General features: G+C 48.6%; 1 protein-coding gene across 2 annotated transcripts in view; it reads right to left on the minus strand.

The window, feature by feature from the left end:
• hdac4 (histone deacetylase 4) overlaps positions 1-14,766 on the minus strand; it is a 156,826-nt gene that overhangs the window by 80,137 nt on the left and 61,923 nt on the right. The window contains exon 3 of one of the 2 annotated variants that reach the window (XM_076263722.1): positions 14,391-14,459. The exons of the other annotated variant lie outside the window; for it this stretch is intronic. Coding sequence (XP_076119837.1) covers positions 14,391-14,459 — 69 coding nt within the window. The remainder of the gene's footprint in view (positions 1-14,390; positions 14,460-14,766) is intronic. 2 annotated transcript variants of the gene reach the window in all.

The following is a 14,766-nucleotide window of genomic DNA, read 5'->3' on the forward strand; positions in this document are numbered from 1 at the left end:
TTACAGCATCACACGTGGTCAGTTCATTTACCTCCTGGGACAGAGGCCACCTCACGACACTTGATCCCAAGTCGGAGTAGGAGCAGAGTGTCCACAACCGTGGCTGGCTTGGCCTACTAAACTCTGCCTGGGAGAAAATATATACCACTCACCCTCATACTAGCATGCACTTGGGTGCACTTGGGTGGTGACGCTGATGACAGACAAGAATGTGGAGCTTGCAAGGTGACAGCAGACAGGCAGTCAGCCAGAAGCTTGCCTCGTCTGTGTATGTTTTTAAGATGACAACAGCTAGAGCTACAGTAGGCATCTGCAGGAGAACCCTGAAAAAATAAACACAAAGGAAAAGTGCTGCCCTTATCTCAAGGGCTCCAGGGCCAGCTTTCACACCCACTCCAGCCTCCGCTCCACACTTCCACAGCCGATAAGAGTTGCAGTAAGGGCCAAAAATAGAGCGGCAGGAAAGGAGAGTCCCAGTGGCATCAACTGCCCAGACAGGTGTGGAATGGGTTGAGTATGGAAATGAAAGCAGGTGTACTTGGGCAAAGAGCTTTATCTCCAACCTGGCATGCAAATCACGGTCCATCCCTAACCTCTCCAGCTGGCTGTTTCAGGTAGCGCCCCCCCCCCCCCCGTGACTTCTCATGCATGGAGATGCTTCTGGAAACTACTGACGATGTCCCCTTTTAAAGGTTTATTCTAAGCAACAACATTCATATAGTCTCTAGCATGAGTAGAAACATGAAACAAACATGAAACAACTTCATATCATTCCTCCTTTAGTGATAGTGACCTCATACGAGGAACCAAAGAGAATGCAAAAGAGGTTAATAATAGGTGGGGCAGTGTTGACTGCAGAGTTCAGAGGAAGACCGCGACAGATAGACATACAAACAGGTAGAGGAGGACACTCACACCTGCGAGAGCCTGCTTTTGTATGCAATGTGTCTGGCCTAGTAAATAATGCATCGGGCATAATGATCAAGTCTGAATGGAAGAAAACCGCAGCCAGTCGGCCAAACAGATGAGAGCGGATAAATAAATAATGTCTGCTGGGGTATAAACAAGGAGCCTTGCTTCACATTGCCTCGCCCGGCAGGAAAAATGACATCTCTGGCCGCGTGCTTCCACAACGAGGGAGAAGATTCGCTCTGCGGCCTGAGCACCACCACCCCTACCACCACCACCACCACCACCACCACCAATCCCCTTGGGGTGCACACTGAGAGCTCGGGCTCCAAATATGTGAAAGACCGGTTCATTCATTATTGATTCATATTATTTATAACACTGCGGCTCTTGCACGATTCTCTCCATCTCTGTGTAAACCACTCCACATGTTAGATGGTTGTTTCATTACCATAACGTGTGGAACTGAGGGAGAGAGAATTGGTCGGATTTGATTAATGCTGCGATGTTAATAATGCACCCACTGAACTGTAAACGGAGCGTTGGAGTGATGAGCTGCTGCCACCACTGCTTGCTGCCACTGCTGGGGTTTGCTATAGCAGTCCTCATTCATGCTCACTTTGAGAATGGCCAAGTGAATAAATGAAGAAAAGGAAAAAATGAATGAATATTACCGCTTGTTTTATGTGGAGGGACACTGGGGGGAGGAAAGGACAGTGTGTGGGTAGGAGTGGCGGAGTTTCTCTCTCCTAGAGCACTGGAGGAATCCTTTGGACAAAGGGCAGAGCCCTGCTGAAAGGCAATCAGCTCCATTTAAAGTTGAGACAGCGCTAAAAAGCTAAGCAGCAAGAAAAGAAGAAACAACAGTGTGCAGTCGGGTATCCTCAGTAGAAACACATCACCCAAGTCAAAGAACCTGATTTTTGTGGGAACTCGCATATTCTAGAGGAGAAGAAGGCATCAAAGAAATGCCAATATCTCAATTTTCTGTTATGAAATGCTAAGAAGGATCACACCAGGAACACAAGGAGACTCAGGTCTGACACCAGCGTGTGACCCAGACACAACCTCCCTTTGTTCCGTCTCGCTTTTTTGGATGTCAAAACATCAATGGCGCCCACTTTGGAATGCATGGCTGCATTGGGAGCTTGAGGGTTGGGGGGCAGAGCACTGGAGCCTGCCCCATTCATTTTTAGTGACTCCCTTAGGCTCACTTCTTCAGCATGGAAGCCCTCAGTCGCCCCCCCCCCCCCTCCTCTCTGAGGAAAGAGAGGACTCCCCCATTAACCGCCTTAGCGCTCCGCATAGGGGCATGGCTCCTTGCCCTACCCAACCCCCCAATGCCCTGGGCACATTAGCAGTAGATGCTAACGGGTCAAGATTGGTCTAGAGTGCGGTTTCTGTGCTCACACTCCCAACCCCCAGCTTTGGTGGTTTCGTACCAACAGCTCCTTACCTTCGGTTAATGGATGGTGAAGATGCTCTGGTCTAGCCTTTTTCGGACCATCAAGGCAGCAGCACACCACTGTCCAAGTGGTCCTGCTCCACCAAACGCAGGTCTTTCCCTAACCAGCTCATTAATAATGAAGGCGATAAGTACACACAGAGCCCAGTATGGCTTTTAAAAGGGCGGCCAAAATAAGTCCTGCACACAAGAGAAGAGCAGTAAATGACAGTGGTGCCATACTAGGAAGCAAGCCGAGGAAGGTGGGGGTTGGAAGCGTGTATACAAATAACAGGAAATGTAGTCTAAAGCTCTTCGGTCTTCTGTCAGAGATGAATAATCCTTCCATTTGCTTGCCATTAACATCTATATTCTGACAGGGGTACTAGGACTAATTATAGTAAAGACATAGTCATACCTCTACTCTCATGTGTGTCAGTACTTTTCAAACTCCATGAACTTCTTTATATCTGATTTCAGAGTACAGAGGGCACCGAGAGCTTTGGCCTGTATGATTGGCTCCAGCTCTCTCTACCGTCTACACTGCTGTTTACAAAATAAGGGACATGAAAACACAGCAACTTCACAGTTAGGGCTATAACATATTACAACAGACTTCATATCTAAAACGTTTCTTAATGAAAGACTCAAAAACTTCCTTCAACCCGCCTTGTGAGTCTCAAAAGCAGCTTAACCGTGGCCAGTGACTGAGTGGTACTATTGTGGGCATTCTAATTTTGGTGGAGGATGGCAGAGACAGATGCCCCACCCAACAGTGTGCTTCACTGAGCTTGAGGGATGCCCTGCTCTTCACCACCCGCTCCCCTCGGGGCTCAGACTGCATGCCTTCAAACAGCCTGGGATCATGCAAAATTCAAACAGTTAAAAAAAGGGAAGCCTCATACACCCCACCCCCTTCAACCCCAAATCTGAGACTGCCTCTACAATAGGGTGAAGGGCAAAGTAGGTTACAATATTGTTCGCCCTAGCGGAAGACAAACACAGGTCTGGGACTGACTTTGAACCAGCCCTCCCAAAAAAAAAAAAAAAAAAAAATGGGCTGGGCACAACATCAGGCCAATTGTATGCAGGATTTTTTTTTTTTTTTTAGATGATTTTTTCTTTTTAGAACTTCACTAATCGCACAATGATGGGGTATTCCAAATGAAACACCAAATCACAAAGTGTGAATATTCAAAAAGGGGCTTAAGTGTTAGTCACCTGTATGTGACAATACAAGGGGAGATGATCACTGGGATTTTAATGCAGCTGTTTGGGCAGTTGGCAAAAAGGACACTGAGAATATTCACGTTCGCTCAAGAGGAGATAGAATAGCATTGTTGCAGACGAATGGTATTCAGAATATCCATTGATACAGATGTGCATCATCATTGCTTAGCTGTACGCGTACAAGCCATGTACTCAAGGCTTAGGTGTCTAAAGCTAAACACCCTTAGTAAATATGGCGTCCAGTGTCTACTATGTGTGTATGTGTGTGTGTGTGTGTGTGTGTGTGTGAGGGTGTGTTCACAGGTTGGTGTGTGTGCGCTCCTGTTGCTTTTCATTTCTTCTTGTCTGCACAACTCTGCCTCTGCCGCTCCTGCTGCTGTCTCCCTCTCTTTATTTTATGAGGCCCAGAGCAGGCTGTTGCGCTGGTTCCTGTTACAGTGCTATTTATAAGCCGTTATCTGCTCTGATGTCTCTGGGTCTAATAGCCCTGCTCTCTGCTCATTACATGGAATACATGCGGGGGAGCATCCAGCAGCAGGCCAATCCCGGCCCCAATCAAAGCACCAGTGTTATCAGGCCCGATTATTTACAGCCTGAAGATGGAAGACAGGTGGCATGTTAATACAGTGCTCTGCCTTTCACGGAGAGCCCAGCTGGGAAATGGTGAGAGAGACAGATCTCTCGTTTAAATGAAAAAGAAGAGAGAAGAAAGAGAGGGGGAAAAAACAAGTGGAACAACTGTTGCAGCGGAGCGCTGGAGCCGCGCCGGAGCCGGAGCCGGCTGGCGGGTGGAGCTGGGTGTGGGAGTGCTGTGGGTGCGGTGAGGGCTTGGCCATCCATCAGGCCCTCTGAAGCTGCATTCATGTGCGCAGGGCCCTAATCGGAGCACAATTATTCCCTCTGTCTTTGCCGTCGGGCCCACGGCCTCAGACTCGGTAATGAAATACGCTTCCGAGTGCATTAGCGGCAGCGTGGCTCAGAGAGCGCCGCGCACAAGGCCCCAGCGTTGTTTCCACGCCAACGCTTGACTGGCAGAAGCGACGGTCACCCCCCTCACCCTGCCCCTTGCTTGCTGAGAAGGGCCAATCAACGGCTTGGTCTATCCAAACAAATCGAAGAAAGAAAACATCATGAGCATAATGAATGAGAGGACTAGGGAGAGAGAGCAGGGATGATTGCAGAGAGATGGATAGAAAGAGCCGAGGAGAAGATGGATGGAGGAGCTGAGCGGAGCGCTGGACAAAGAGTCCAGGAGATGGATGCTGAGTCCATCCCGATCGAGAGAACCAGAGGGAGAAGCCGTTGGCATTAAGTGCCGCTGTCTGATCCGCGAGCGTGTCTAATCGCTGAGCGCTAGTAGGCCTGGCTCTGACCTCCCTCACGGTGGAGGCCATTCCACTCTGTGACTCACCAACACTTGGAGCATGGAGAGGAGCTTGAGAGAGAGACAGAGAGAGAGAGAGAGAGAGAGAGAGAGAGAGAGAGAGAGAGAGAGGAAAAAATGACTGATAAAGCGAGAGAGGAAAAAATGACTGATAAAGCCTGCTGTTGGTGAGGCCGAGAGCCCAGCACCCAGATATTACAGAGCCCTTTATCCGCGTGACACTGCTGAGGGATTACAACGGTCAAACTGCTCATATTACCTCTTGAAGAAACAGGAGAGGGAGCGGGAGACGAGAGTCACGCAGAGAGAGAGAGAGAGAGAGAGAGAGAGAGAGAGAGAGAGAGAGAGAGAGAGAGAGAGAGAGAGAGAGAGAGAGAGAGAGAGAGAGAGAGAAAGAGAGAGAGAGAGAGAGAGAGAGAGAAAGAGAGAGAGAGAGAGAGAGAGACACACACAAATACAGTGTGTGCCTATGAAATCTTAGCGGGCAGTGAATCAGCGCGGGGATCTGCAGTCTCACACATAGCCGGAGAGGCGTCTCCCCTTCGAGTAAACACGTTTAATCTGAGATCGCCTCAGCCAAACACACAAAAGTTAAACAAGAGCTCAGAGGCTAAATAAGAAAAATATGCGACTGGGCTCATCAACGTGACACCATCAACCCAATCTCTTTCAGCCTTCGTCCAAAGTTGTCTTGAAAAAGTAGTGCAGAACCACAGGGGTGGAGCATAAACTAAAGCCTCACACACCCACATGATGAGCCCTTGGACAAGTAACCCATCCTATCACATCACAAAGGCCTATCAGCGAAGGGTGTAGTGGGGATGGTATATGTTTCTATGGCCACACACACCCATGTCCAAACACAAACACACAGATACACACACACACACAGACCCACTCACACTCCTGCAGCGCCTCAACAGAACCAGGGCAGCTGTCTCGCAGCTCCTGCCTGCTCAGCTTGGCAGGGCGGGTCGGTGCGGGTGCCAAGGCTAGGGTACGAGGTGGACGCGGGGGGCGCTATTGGGCGGCCCAAGCGGGAGCCACCAGGGCCATCTGTGAGGCCTGGCAGCCAGGACGCGGGAGAGGGTCTGGGCCAGACACCCGTGTACAGTACAGTACGCTCATGTCCTCCATGTCACAAAGCAGCTCTTCTTCCAGGCTCATCACAGTAGAGAGCAGTAAACACAGAGGACCAAGTGAGGAAGCAGCGATGAAACTATAAGGGGAGAAAACCAGTATAGCATCATCAATGTACTGGCCCGCTCATCCTCAGGCAAATGATGAGATACAGATAATGTCTGAGTGGCACACAAAAAGACAGCGTAGCCAGACTGGACGTATACTCTCTACGCTGCCAATGTTCTGTAGCTGCTGGGCTTTAAGTATCGTTACCGGTTTGTGGACGGCATCCATGAACCATGGAGGGGAAGGAAAAGCCTTTGCTGAATGAGCCATTGACGCGCCTGACGGTGCCATTTGGCCTCACAGTCGGATGGAAGCAAACTCATTGTGGAAAAAAGCCCTGGTTTAGATTATTTACGAGATTAGCAGCAGCAGCAGCAGCAGCAGCAGTGCGCGCACACACACACACACACACACACACACACACACACACACACACACACACACACACACACACACACACACACACACACACACACGGACATGGGTGGTTTAACCAAGTGGGCTGACGCAAGCTTGGTCACATTTGCAATGTGTCATTGACGGTGCTGTGCTGTTGTGGAACAGACTGTGCTTCACAGGGTCAGCGTTAGCAGGACCCCGGAGCCTGACTGATTCTGGTTTAGCGCTGAGGAACAGCCTGCTGTACACTACACTGGCAAAGGCCCAGTCCAGCTGGAGGCCAGCCAATCAGGAGAGGAGGAGGAGAGCGAATGAGAGAGATTAAGAGCCACCCTCTCCAAAACACACCCACCCTTCTCCCACTCACTAACACCCACGCAGGGTTAGGAAGTGGGAGCAGCAGTGCACACACACACACACCTCATGGTGAGATCCTGCCCACCAAGGGGGCAAGGTGACCCCTTAGCCACGTTTCTCCTGGAAGATTCAATCTTCCAATCTCGCACCTCCACATGGGAGGAGGGGGGGGAGGCCAAGCCCTCATCCAGACTGGCCCCCATTAAACATGAATCACTGTCTGTCTGAACTGCAGCGAACGCAGCGCCCTTGCAGCATCTGACACCGAAGCCGACGCACCCACTAACCCCTCACGTAGCGCCAGTGCGAGTTCCTGTCACAATCTGACAGCCAATTATGAAAATGCAGCCACTTTTAACAGCCGCCTCCTCCCCTCTACAACAGGAAAGTGCACAATTAAAGCACTGCGCCTTGTCATGTCAAGATAAAGTTCCAGGTGTAGTTAATGCAAGCAGCTCAAAACTCCTAAGCAATTTGACTGTTTTATTTATTTACTAAAGTTTGGTCTTGCTCAGAGCCACAAAGCTCTTCCCGATGAACCGTATGACTGACACATGACTGAAAGAGCACCCATGACAGGAGTGTGTAATTAGTTTGATAAATCTGCCTGCTGCTAAGGCCATTTCATGGTACTTGCACTGTGATACATGAGTCTTACTGGCTTAAGAGCTTGTGACTCGAGGCTTAACATTTGGTCTAAGAGGCCCAGACCACAGTTTAGCCATGCTGGCTCCAGAGCATGTTCTTTCTTGTGAATGGACTGCCCTTGTGTCTCCGTGTCCATGTACAGCCGTGTGTGTGTGTGTGTGTGTGTGTGTGTGTGTGTGTGTGTGCGTGACTAAGGTTCACATTAGGCTGGGTGTCGCTTCTCTGTTTAGGAGCGTTCACCTTTTTTACCACTTCCTAAGGAACCCAAACCAGTTAGACTGAACAATTTTAGATCAGAGGCACTCACTTTTGTTGCTATGAAGTGCTTTGAGCGTATCATTTCAATTTGTCTCAAAATACAAACACAGGTTCCCATGGACACATTAGTTTGCTTACAGAGAGAAAAGGAGAGTGAAGGATGCTGTCATAACCCTCCTGAATGACAAAACACATCCTTGTGGCACACCCATGTTTATCACCATTGTTATTTATTGTATATACTAATGATTGTGTCAGCCACCATTCCAACTGCTCACTGATTAAGTTTGCAGATGATGCTGCCCTAGTCGTTTTTTTTTTTTTAACAGATAATAAACAGGACTCAGGACTAGAGGACTGAGGTTGACTAAGGTGTAATGCAGACACATTGTTTTATTTAACTTCATTCAGAGAGTGGTGAATTTCTTTCACCATCGTGATGTGGGGGGGTCTTTCTGTCAAGAACTGGAACATGCTGGACAAGGCGACTAAAATGGGCAGGAAAATTACTGGATCTGATGTTAAAAGCATCTCCAAGCTCATAGAACAGTACTCCCTCAATCTGGCCCTGAGGATACGGGATGATCCATCCCACCAACTTTTCTCAGTGTTCTCCTCCTCCCCTCTGGACGTAGATTTCAAATGCCCCAACAACAACCAAACGTGCCATTACATAATCTGTGCCAAGGAGCATTCAGTTACTAAACAGATCAGACACAGGCACATAGACATTTAAAAATGTTGAACTATTAATTATTTATTTCATTATTTAAAGATTCATCTTAGCGATTGGACTGATGATTGCATGCCACCACCATTGCTGTGTTGTTGTTGTTTATGTTCTGTTTATGAGGCTGTTCCTCTACCTCTTCAATGTTGTTGGATGTTTGGGGTGATTTTTATTGTTATTTAATTGTCGTCTGTGCTTAATGTTCAATGTGGCTTCTTTGAGTACAAAACAAATTCAGAATAAAGGTAACAATAAAGGTTTCATTCATTCATTCATTCATTCATTCATTCATTCATTCATTCATTCATTCACCTCCACTGAAACTGTTCTGTGTTTCTAACTAGCCAGCAAATAAATGGGCAAACTGAAACTGCTTCAAACAAGGATTCTTTTTACTTGCAGAAATCATGTAACGTGTAACAGGCATAGCATCTCATAACCCTAGCTGTAGTCATGTGAAGTAAGGCAAATGAACAGCAGCTGAGTATTGACTGGAGTCATATGACTAATCAACTAGTTCTTTAGTCTCTGCAACCCCCAAGCCCCATACAAGATGACTCCTGAGAAAACAAATAAGTATGTGTACAAACAGTACTGATGCGTCATCACATGACGAGCTCCACTACGTACACTATGGAGTCTTGGACAAGTTGTGTGCTGTGAGTTGTGTCCAGTGAGGTCCTGCGAAAGGCTCTGGCAGGCGCTGGGACAGTGGTCAAGAGACTACGCCAAAGACATCTCTTTCTGTCAGCCTCTCTGCGCTTATTTATGGTGACAAGCTGGATGGATGACAAGATATGGTGAATGAAGCTCATGACTGGTCAGGTAGATCTGCTGATGCCAGTGCAGCCACACAAGCCTCAGTATCATGCTCTAGTCTCCCTCCACACTGGATACAGACGCTTCCTTTCGGAGGCCCAAATCTACAGTCTGGTCACATGTCCGGGCAGCAGCCATAGATACATTAACATCTCTCTGCACACATACACACACTTAACACACAGATGTAACACAAACACACACACACACAGCAAGTGGGAGTGTTCATCAGAAGCATGCATAAAAGATGCGGCGGCGTGTCTGTGCATGCCAGATGAGAAGGAGAAAGCTGGAGCTGTACGCTGTTACCACGGCGAACTGAAGAGGGGAGGGGTGTGTGTGTGTGTGTGTGTGACAGAAGAGGATGATGCTGAAGGAAAGGTGGGATGTGGGGGAGAGTCGGAGAGAGCGAGAGAGAGACAGAGAGAGAGAGAGAGACAGAGAGAGAGAATGAGCTGGATCTGACTGCACTTGAGGCCCTCTGCTGATTTTCATGCCTGGGTTTTGAAATAATAATGAAGACAGCCTTCTCTCACATGGAGCCTCTTCCTGTCCAATCACAGGGGTCGGATGCTAGGACTGCCCCTCTACCTCTCTCTCTCTCTTTTGCTTTTTCTCTTTCTCTCTGGCACTTAAGATCTCATCTATTATTCAGTGAGCTAAATAAAGAGTCAGTGTTGTGATGAAGTGGATCTCAGAAGCGCTGTCTTTTTGCCTTCTCTTTCTCTCCCTCACCGGGCTTACGGTCAGAGGGTCTGATTGTGACCCACCCTGGTGGCCCTGCAGCCAGCGCCTCCTTCTCATCGCACACACAGCCCAGGGAAGTGTGTCGGCAGCCTGGACTCACAGCCTGCGCGAGTGGGCTGGTGCAAATTTGTGTGGAGGGAATAGCGGATTTGGCAGGGAGAGATAGAGAAAGCAATGGAGTGAGAATTAGAAAGAGAGAGAGAGAGAGAGAGAGAGAGAGAGAAAGAGAGAGAGAGAGAGAGAGAGAGAGAGAGAGAAAGAGAGAGAGAGAGAGAGAGAGAGAGAGTAAACAAAAAAGAAAAGGGAGCGACAGAAATAGATGAAAGAGAAAATGTGTACTATCCAAGGAAGCAAATGTTTCTTGAGCCTTTGCAAACAGACGACTAGAGAGAGGAGAGAAATGCATGAGCAGATGCACAGAAACACACGTGCACACACTCTTCCCTCTCAGACTCAGACACACACACACACACACACGCATGAACAGGAACAGAAACACACGTGCACACATTCTTCCCTCTCAGACTCAGACACACACACACAAGCATGAACAGGAACAGAAACACACGTGCACACACTCTCCCCCTCTCAGACACTCAGACACACACACACACACACAGAAAGACAAGTGCTTTTTGGGCTGCATGTCGGGGAGCAGTCGGGTCTGGCTTCTCACTCCGCCCCCGTGAGAGTGTGAGTGCACAGCGTGCAGGAATCACTCAGACTCGTTAATATGCATACAAATCTGTCTCCGGCAGCTTCGGACGCCTCATCAATGTCCCCCCACCACCACACACACACACACACACACACACACACACAGAGACAAACACACACGTTGCATGGCCCAATCCATCAAGTACCATTCCACCTGACCCATCAAAATCACTGACAATAAACAAAAAAACAAGCTCCTCTCTCAGGTGTGTAAAGCATGGATGAGGTGATGGGGGTTTGGGATAGGGTGTGTGGGGGCGAGAGAGAGAGCAGGTGCAGATCTATTTCCATGTTTATTCTGAGCATTTAAAGCAGTAGGCAGTGGGCGCTTTTCTTTTTGGTAAATGGGAAGGCAAAGGCTCATCTCCATTTTCAATTCATTTTCCATCCGCCCGCACGCGTGCGTGCAGGGACGTAAACAAACAGCAGTGCCTGCTGCTTCACAAGTCTCCGGTGAAAGGCCAATTAGACAAGAGATAAATAAACAGAATAGAGGCCTAACGGAGGCGAGCAACAAGAGGGTGTGAACATCGGCACCACTAGAGCAAGTGTCTGTCAGGGGGGATGGAGGTTATTCAGTGGACTCTCTCTCTGTGTGTGTGTGTGTGTGTGTGGTGACTGACTGTACTGTATGTGAGAAGACAACTCTGATGTTTGACGGAGAGCCAGCCGTGTGTGTGTGTGTGTGCGTGTGTGTGTTAAAGGCTGCTAACAGCAGCGGGGTGGGCGGCTGAGCCTCTCGTGTTCCTGAGAAGGATGAGTGAAGGCCAGCTGTGCTGAGCACAGCCCACACATCACACACACAGGCAGGCACACACACACACACACGCACGCACACACACACACAAACAAACAACTCCGCTATACACCCACTCATAGTTAAGTTGATATAAATGTGTCCACAGGCTGAGATATGACTGCCTGAATTTGAAACAAACCACAACCTATGCAATTTTATTACACACACTGTGTACTTCATGTAAATGGGTTTAATGAAAGGAAAAGCATCATCATATTTCATAAGATACAAGCATATCCTACACTGTGACTGTGAGACTACACTAGTCACAGCTAGGCTGACACACACAGACACACACATACACAGACACACACACAAACACACACACACACACACACACACACACACACACACGTTTCCATCAATAAAGAATAGAAGGCACCAAGTATAGCAAGTGACATCAGCTGAGAGTGAGTGTTGAGGCCCTGTTGAATAATGCACATGGCTATCCATGAGCTAACTGAGAATGACAAGGCAAAGCAGTGGGGTGGAGACAGAGATGCACTGGCTTGTGATGGCTGCCTGCTCACAGTCATGAAGACTGATGATCTGGTCAGACCTGGGCAGTTCTGGTTTAATGACTCGGAGGCTAAAAGCTTACTAGTAAACTCAGGGGAACTACCCATCTATGTAGTCTATCCTAATTTACTTAACATAATATCACTGTAAATTTGTAGCAAACCATAATAATTGTTTTTTTTTTTTTTGCAAATGATAAAACTAAACTTAGTTGTGCATGTGAATAAAATTGGCTGTAATATTTGGCCTACATTGTGTCACTTCTATTTGACATTATATCACATTTATTCATATATATACACATTTATTTGTGTTAAGTGCCCTTTTCAGCCAGTCATATGATTTGAGTGAACTACCCAATAACATCACATATCAAGCTTGCAATAGGAATCCAGAGCACACCCAATCAGCATGATGCCACACATGCCACGCCTGACATGAGAGGGCAGCACGAGTCCCAGGCTGGATGCTATTTCAGGTGGGGCCAAGCAGCAGCACCAAGGGCACATGGTTGCATGTTTCAAACACAATGCATAATTGATGTTGCATGTGCTAGTTTGATTAGCGTGCACCGGTATGGATTCCACACATGACTGCGGTTGTAAGGACGTGGAAAACTGCTTTGGGAGAATACACGCACAAACACACACACACACACAGAGACAGGCACACACAGAGACACAGACAGACACAGACACACACACACACACACACACACACACACACACACACACACACACACTTTGCATTGGAAAACATGGCAACACAAAACCTGACTCTGCTAAGTTCCTAGGCCGCCCCTATGCAAGAAAGACCAGCAGAAACAGATACAAAAAAAAAAAAAAGTCTCAACTCCACAAAGTGCTTCTTCTGAAAAGCTCACACGCTCACAGAAACCGATCCTCTCCCAGCAGCCCACACCCTAAATCAGAATCTGAGCTCCACAGCGAGGGTATGTTTCCAATCAATAGCCATCCAGCAGGAGAGGAGGAGCACTGGAGGGAAGCATGGGAGAGGGGGAGAGGAAGGAGAAAGAGAAAGAGGAAGAGAGTGAGCAAGGGAGAGACCATAAGAGAGAGAGGGGGAGAGAGAGAGAGAGAGAGACCATAAGAGAGAGAGGGGGAGAGAGAGAGACCATAAGAGAGAGAGAGAGAGAGAGACCATAAGAGAGAGAGAGAGAGAGAGAGAGACCATAAGAGAGAGAGAGAGAGAGAGAGAGAGAGAGACCATAAGAGAGAGAGAGAGAGAGAGAGAGAGAGAGAGAATGAGAGACCATAAGAGAGGGAGAGAGGGGGAGAGAGGGAAGACGGGGCCCTTGGCACTATCCCGGTCTCCAGGCGGCCGGGCAGGCAGGCGAGCCGGGGCCAGGAGCAGCTCTCAGCGCCATCTGTTTCCTGCACAACTCTACCCTGCGAGAGAGAGAGAGAGAGGGGGGGGCGGGGGGGGTTGGGGGTAAAGCCTGGCTCTCTACCCCCTCCACCACCCTTCGCCTCATGCCACCCTGTCCAGAGCCTGGCCCAGTCTCACACCACCGCCGCCGTCAGCCCACAGCCCACAGGCCCGGCTGGAGGTCGTCCTGCCCACACCACGACATGGGACTTAAGTGGAGGGTAGCGGAGAGGACAAAAGTCCAGCTCCGAGACTGGTTTCAGCGGAGACCGTGAAAAGCTGTCGTGGTCGAGCTTAGTCCTGTGTTGACTTGACCAGAGGAAAACCACAGAGACGAGAGAGGGGGAGGAGTGTACGGAAGAGAAGAGAGAGGGGGAGGAGTGTACGGAAGAGAAGAGAGAGAGGGCTAGAAGTGGCACGGAGAGGAAGAGAGGAGCAATCAAGGAGCATCAGAGAGAAGCTCCGCATGAGCAACTCTGATCTGGAGAAGAGAGAGAAACGGGGGAAAAGCTAGAGAAATTAAAAAGAATGAGAAGTGGATCGAGCAGAGCACACAAAAGCACCTCAGTGGGCGCTGAGAGTAAAACACTGCGTTTGGTACAGAAAGCCAGCTCTGCCAGGAAGTTGACACCAGTATTGCTCTTCACCAGGTGTCTGCTGGCGCCTGACTTGCCAAACTGAATGACTGAAAACAACAGACACAAGTGAACATCCCTTTTCACCATGTGTCCTACAGGCTGAGACTCCAGTCCAAACAGGACTGCCGCTTGCCAGATGTATAGCCTACCGATATGACCGGCCGAACATATTCAAGATGGACCGATGCAGGAGGAAGGTAGTAGTAGGATCTTACTAGAGGGAATGTGGTTGAGTCCAGAGGTCTTCAGGAGCTCCAGTGGCTGCTCTTTGTTTGAAAGCCCATCTGCAGAAGAGGGGAAGAGAGGGGGAGAGAGAGAGAGAAAGAGAGAGGGAGAGAGAGAAAGAGAGAAAAGAACTGGTTCAAATTGAGTACAACAATGACGGAAGGCAGGAAAGAAACACCTACATTATCTTTCTTCAGGTTCAGCACCTCATAGGAAAGATCACTATCTACTGTACCATCTATGCTCGCTCAAAGCAATTTCTCCCACCCCGTATACAGGGACAAAACCCACTGATTATGACACTGCGTTGGCATGGGTACTGAGTGGGAGGCATATCTGTACATCTACCTATACAGTAGATAGGCT

This window comes from Alosa pseudoharengus, unplaced genomic scaffold (genome assembly GCF_046254945.1).
Source record: "Alosa pseudoharengus isolate Yale_2024_CS ecotype anadromous, Long Island Sound unplaced genomic scaffold, YU_APseudo_1.1 YU_APseudo_1.1_scf_3, whole genome shotgun sequence".
NCBI classification, from domain to species: domain Eukaryota; kingdom Metazoa; phylum Chordata; class Actinopteri; order Clupeiformes; family Clupeidae; genus Alosa; species Alosa pseudoharengus.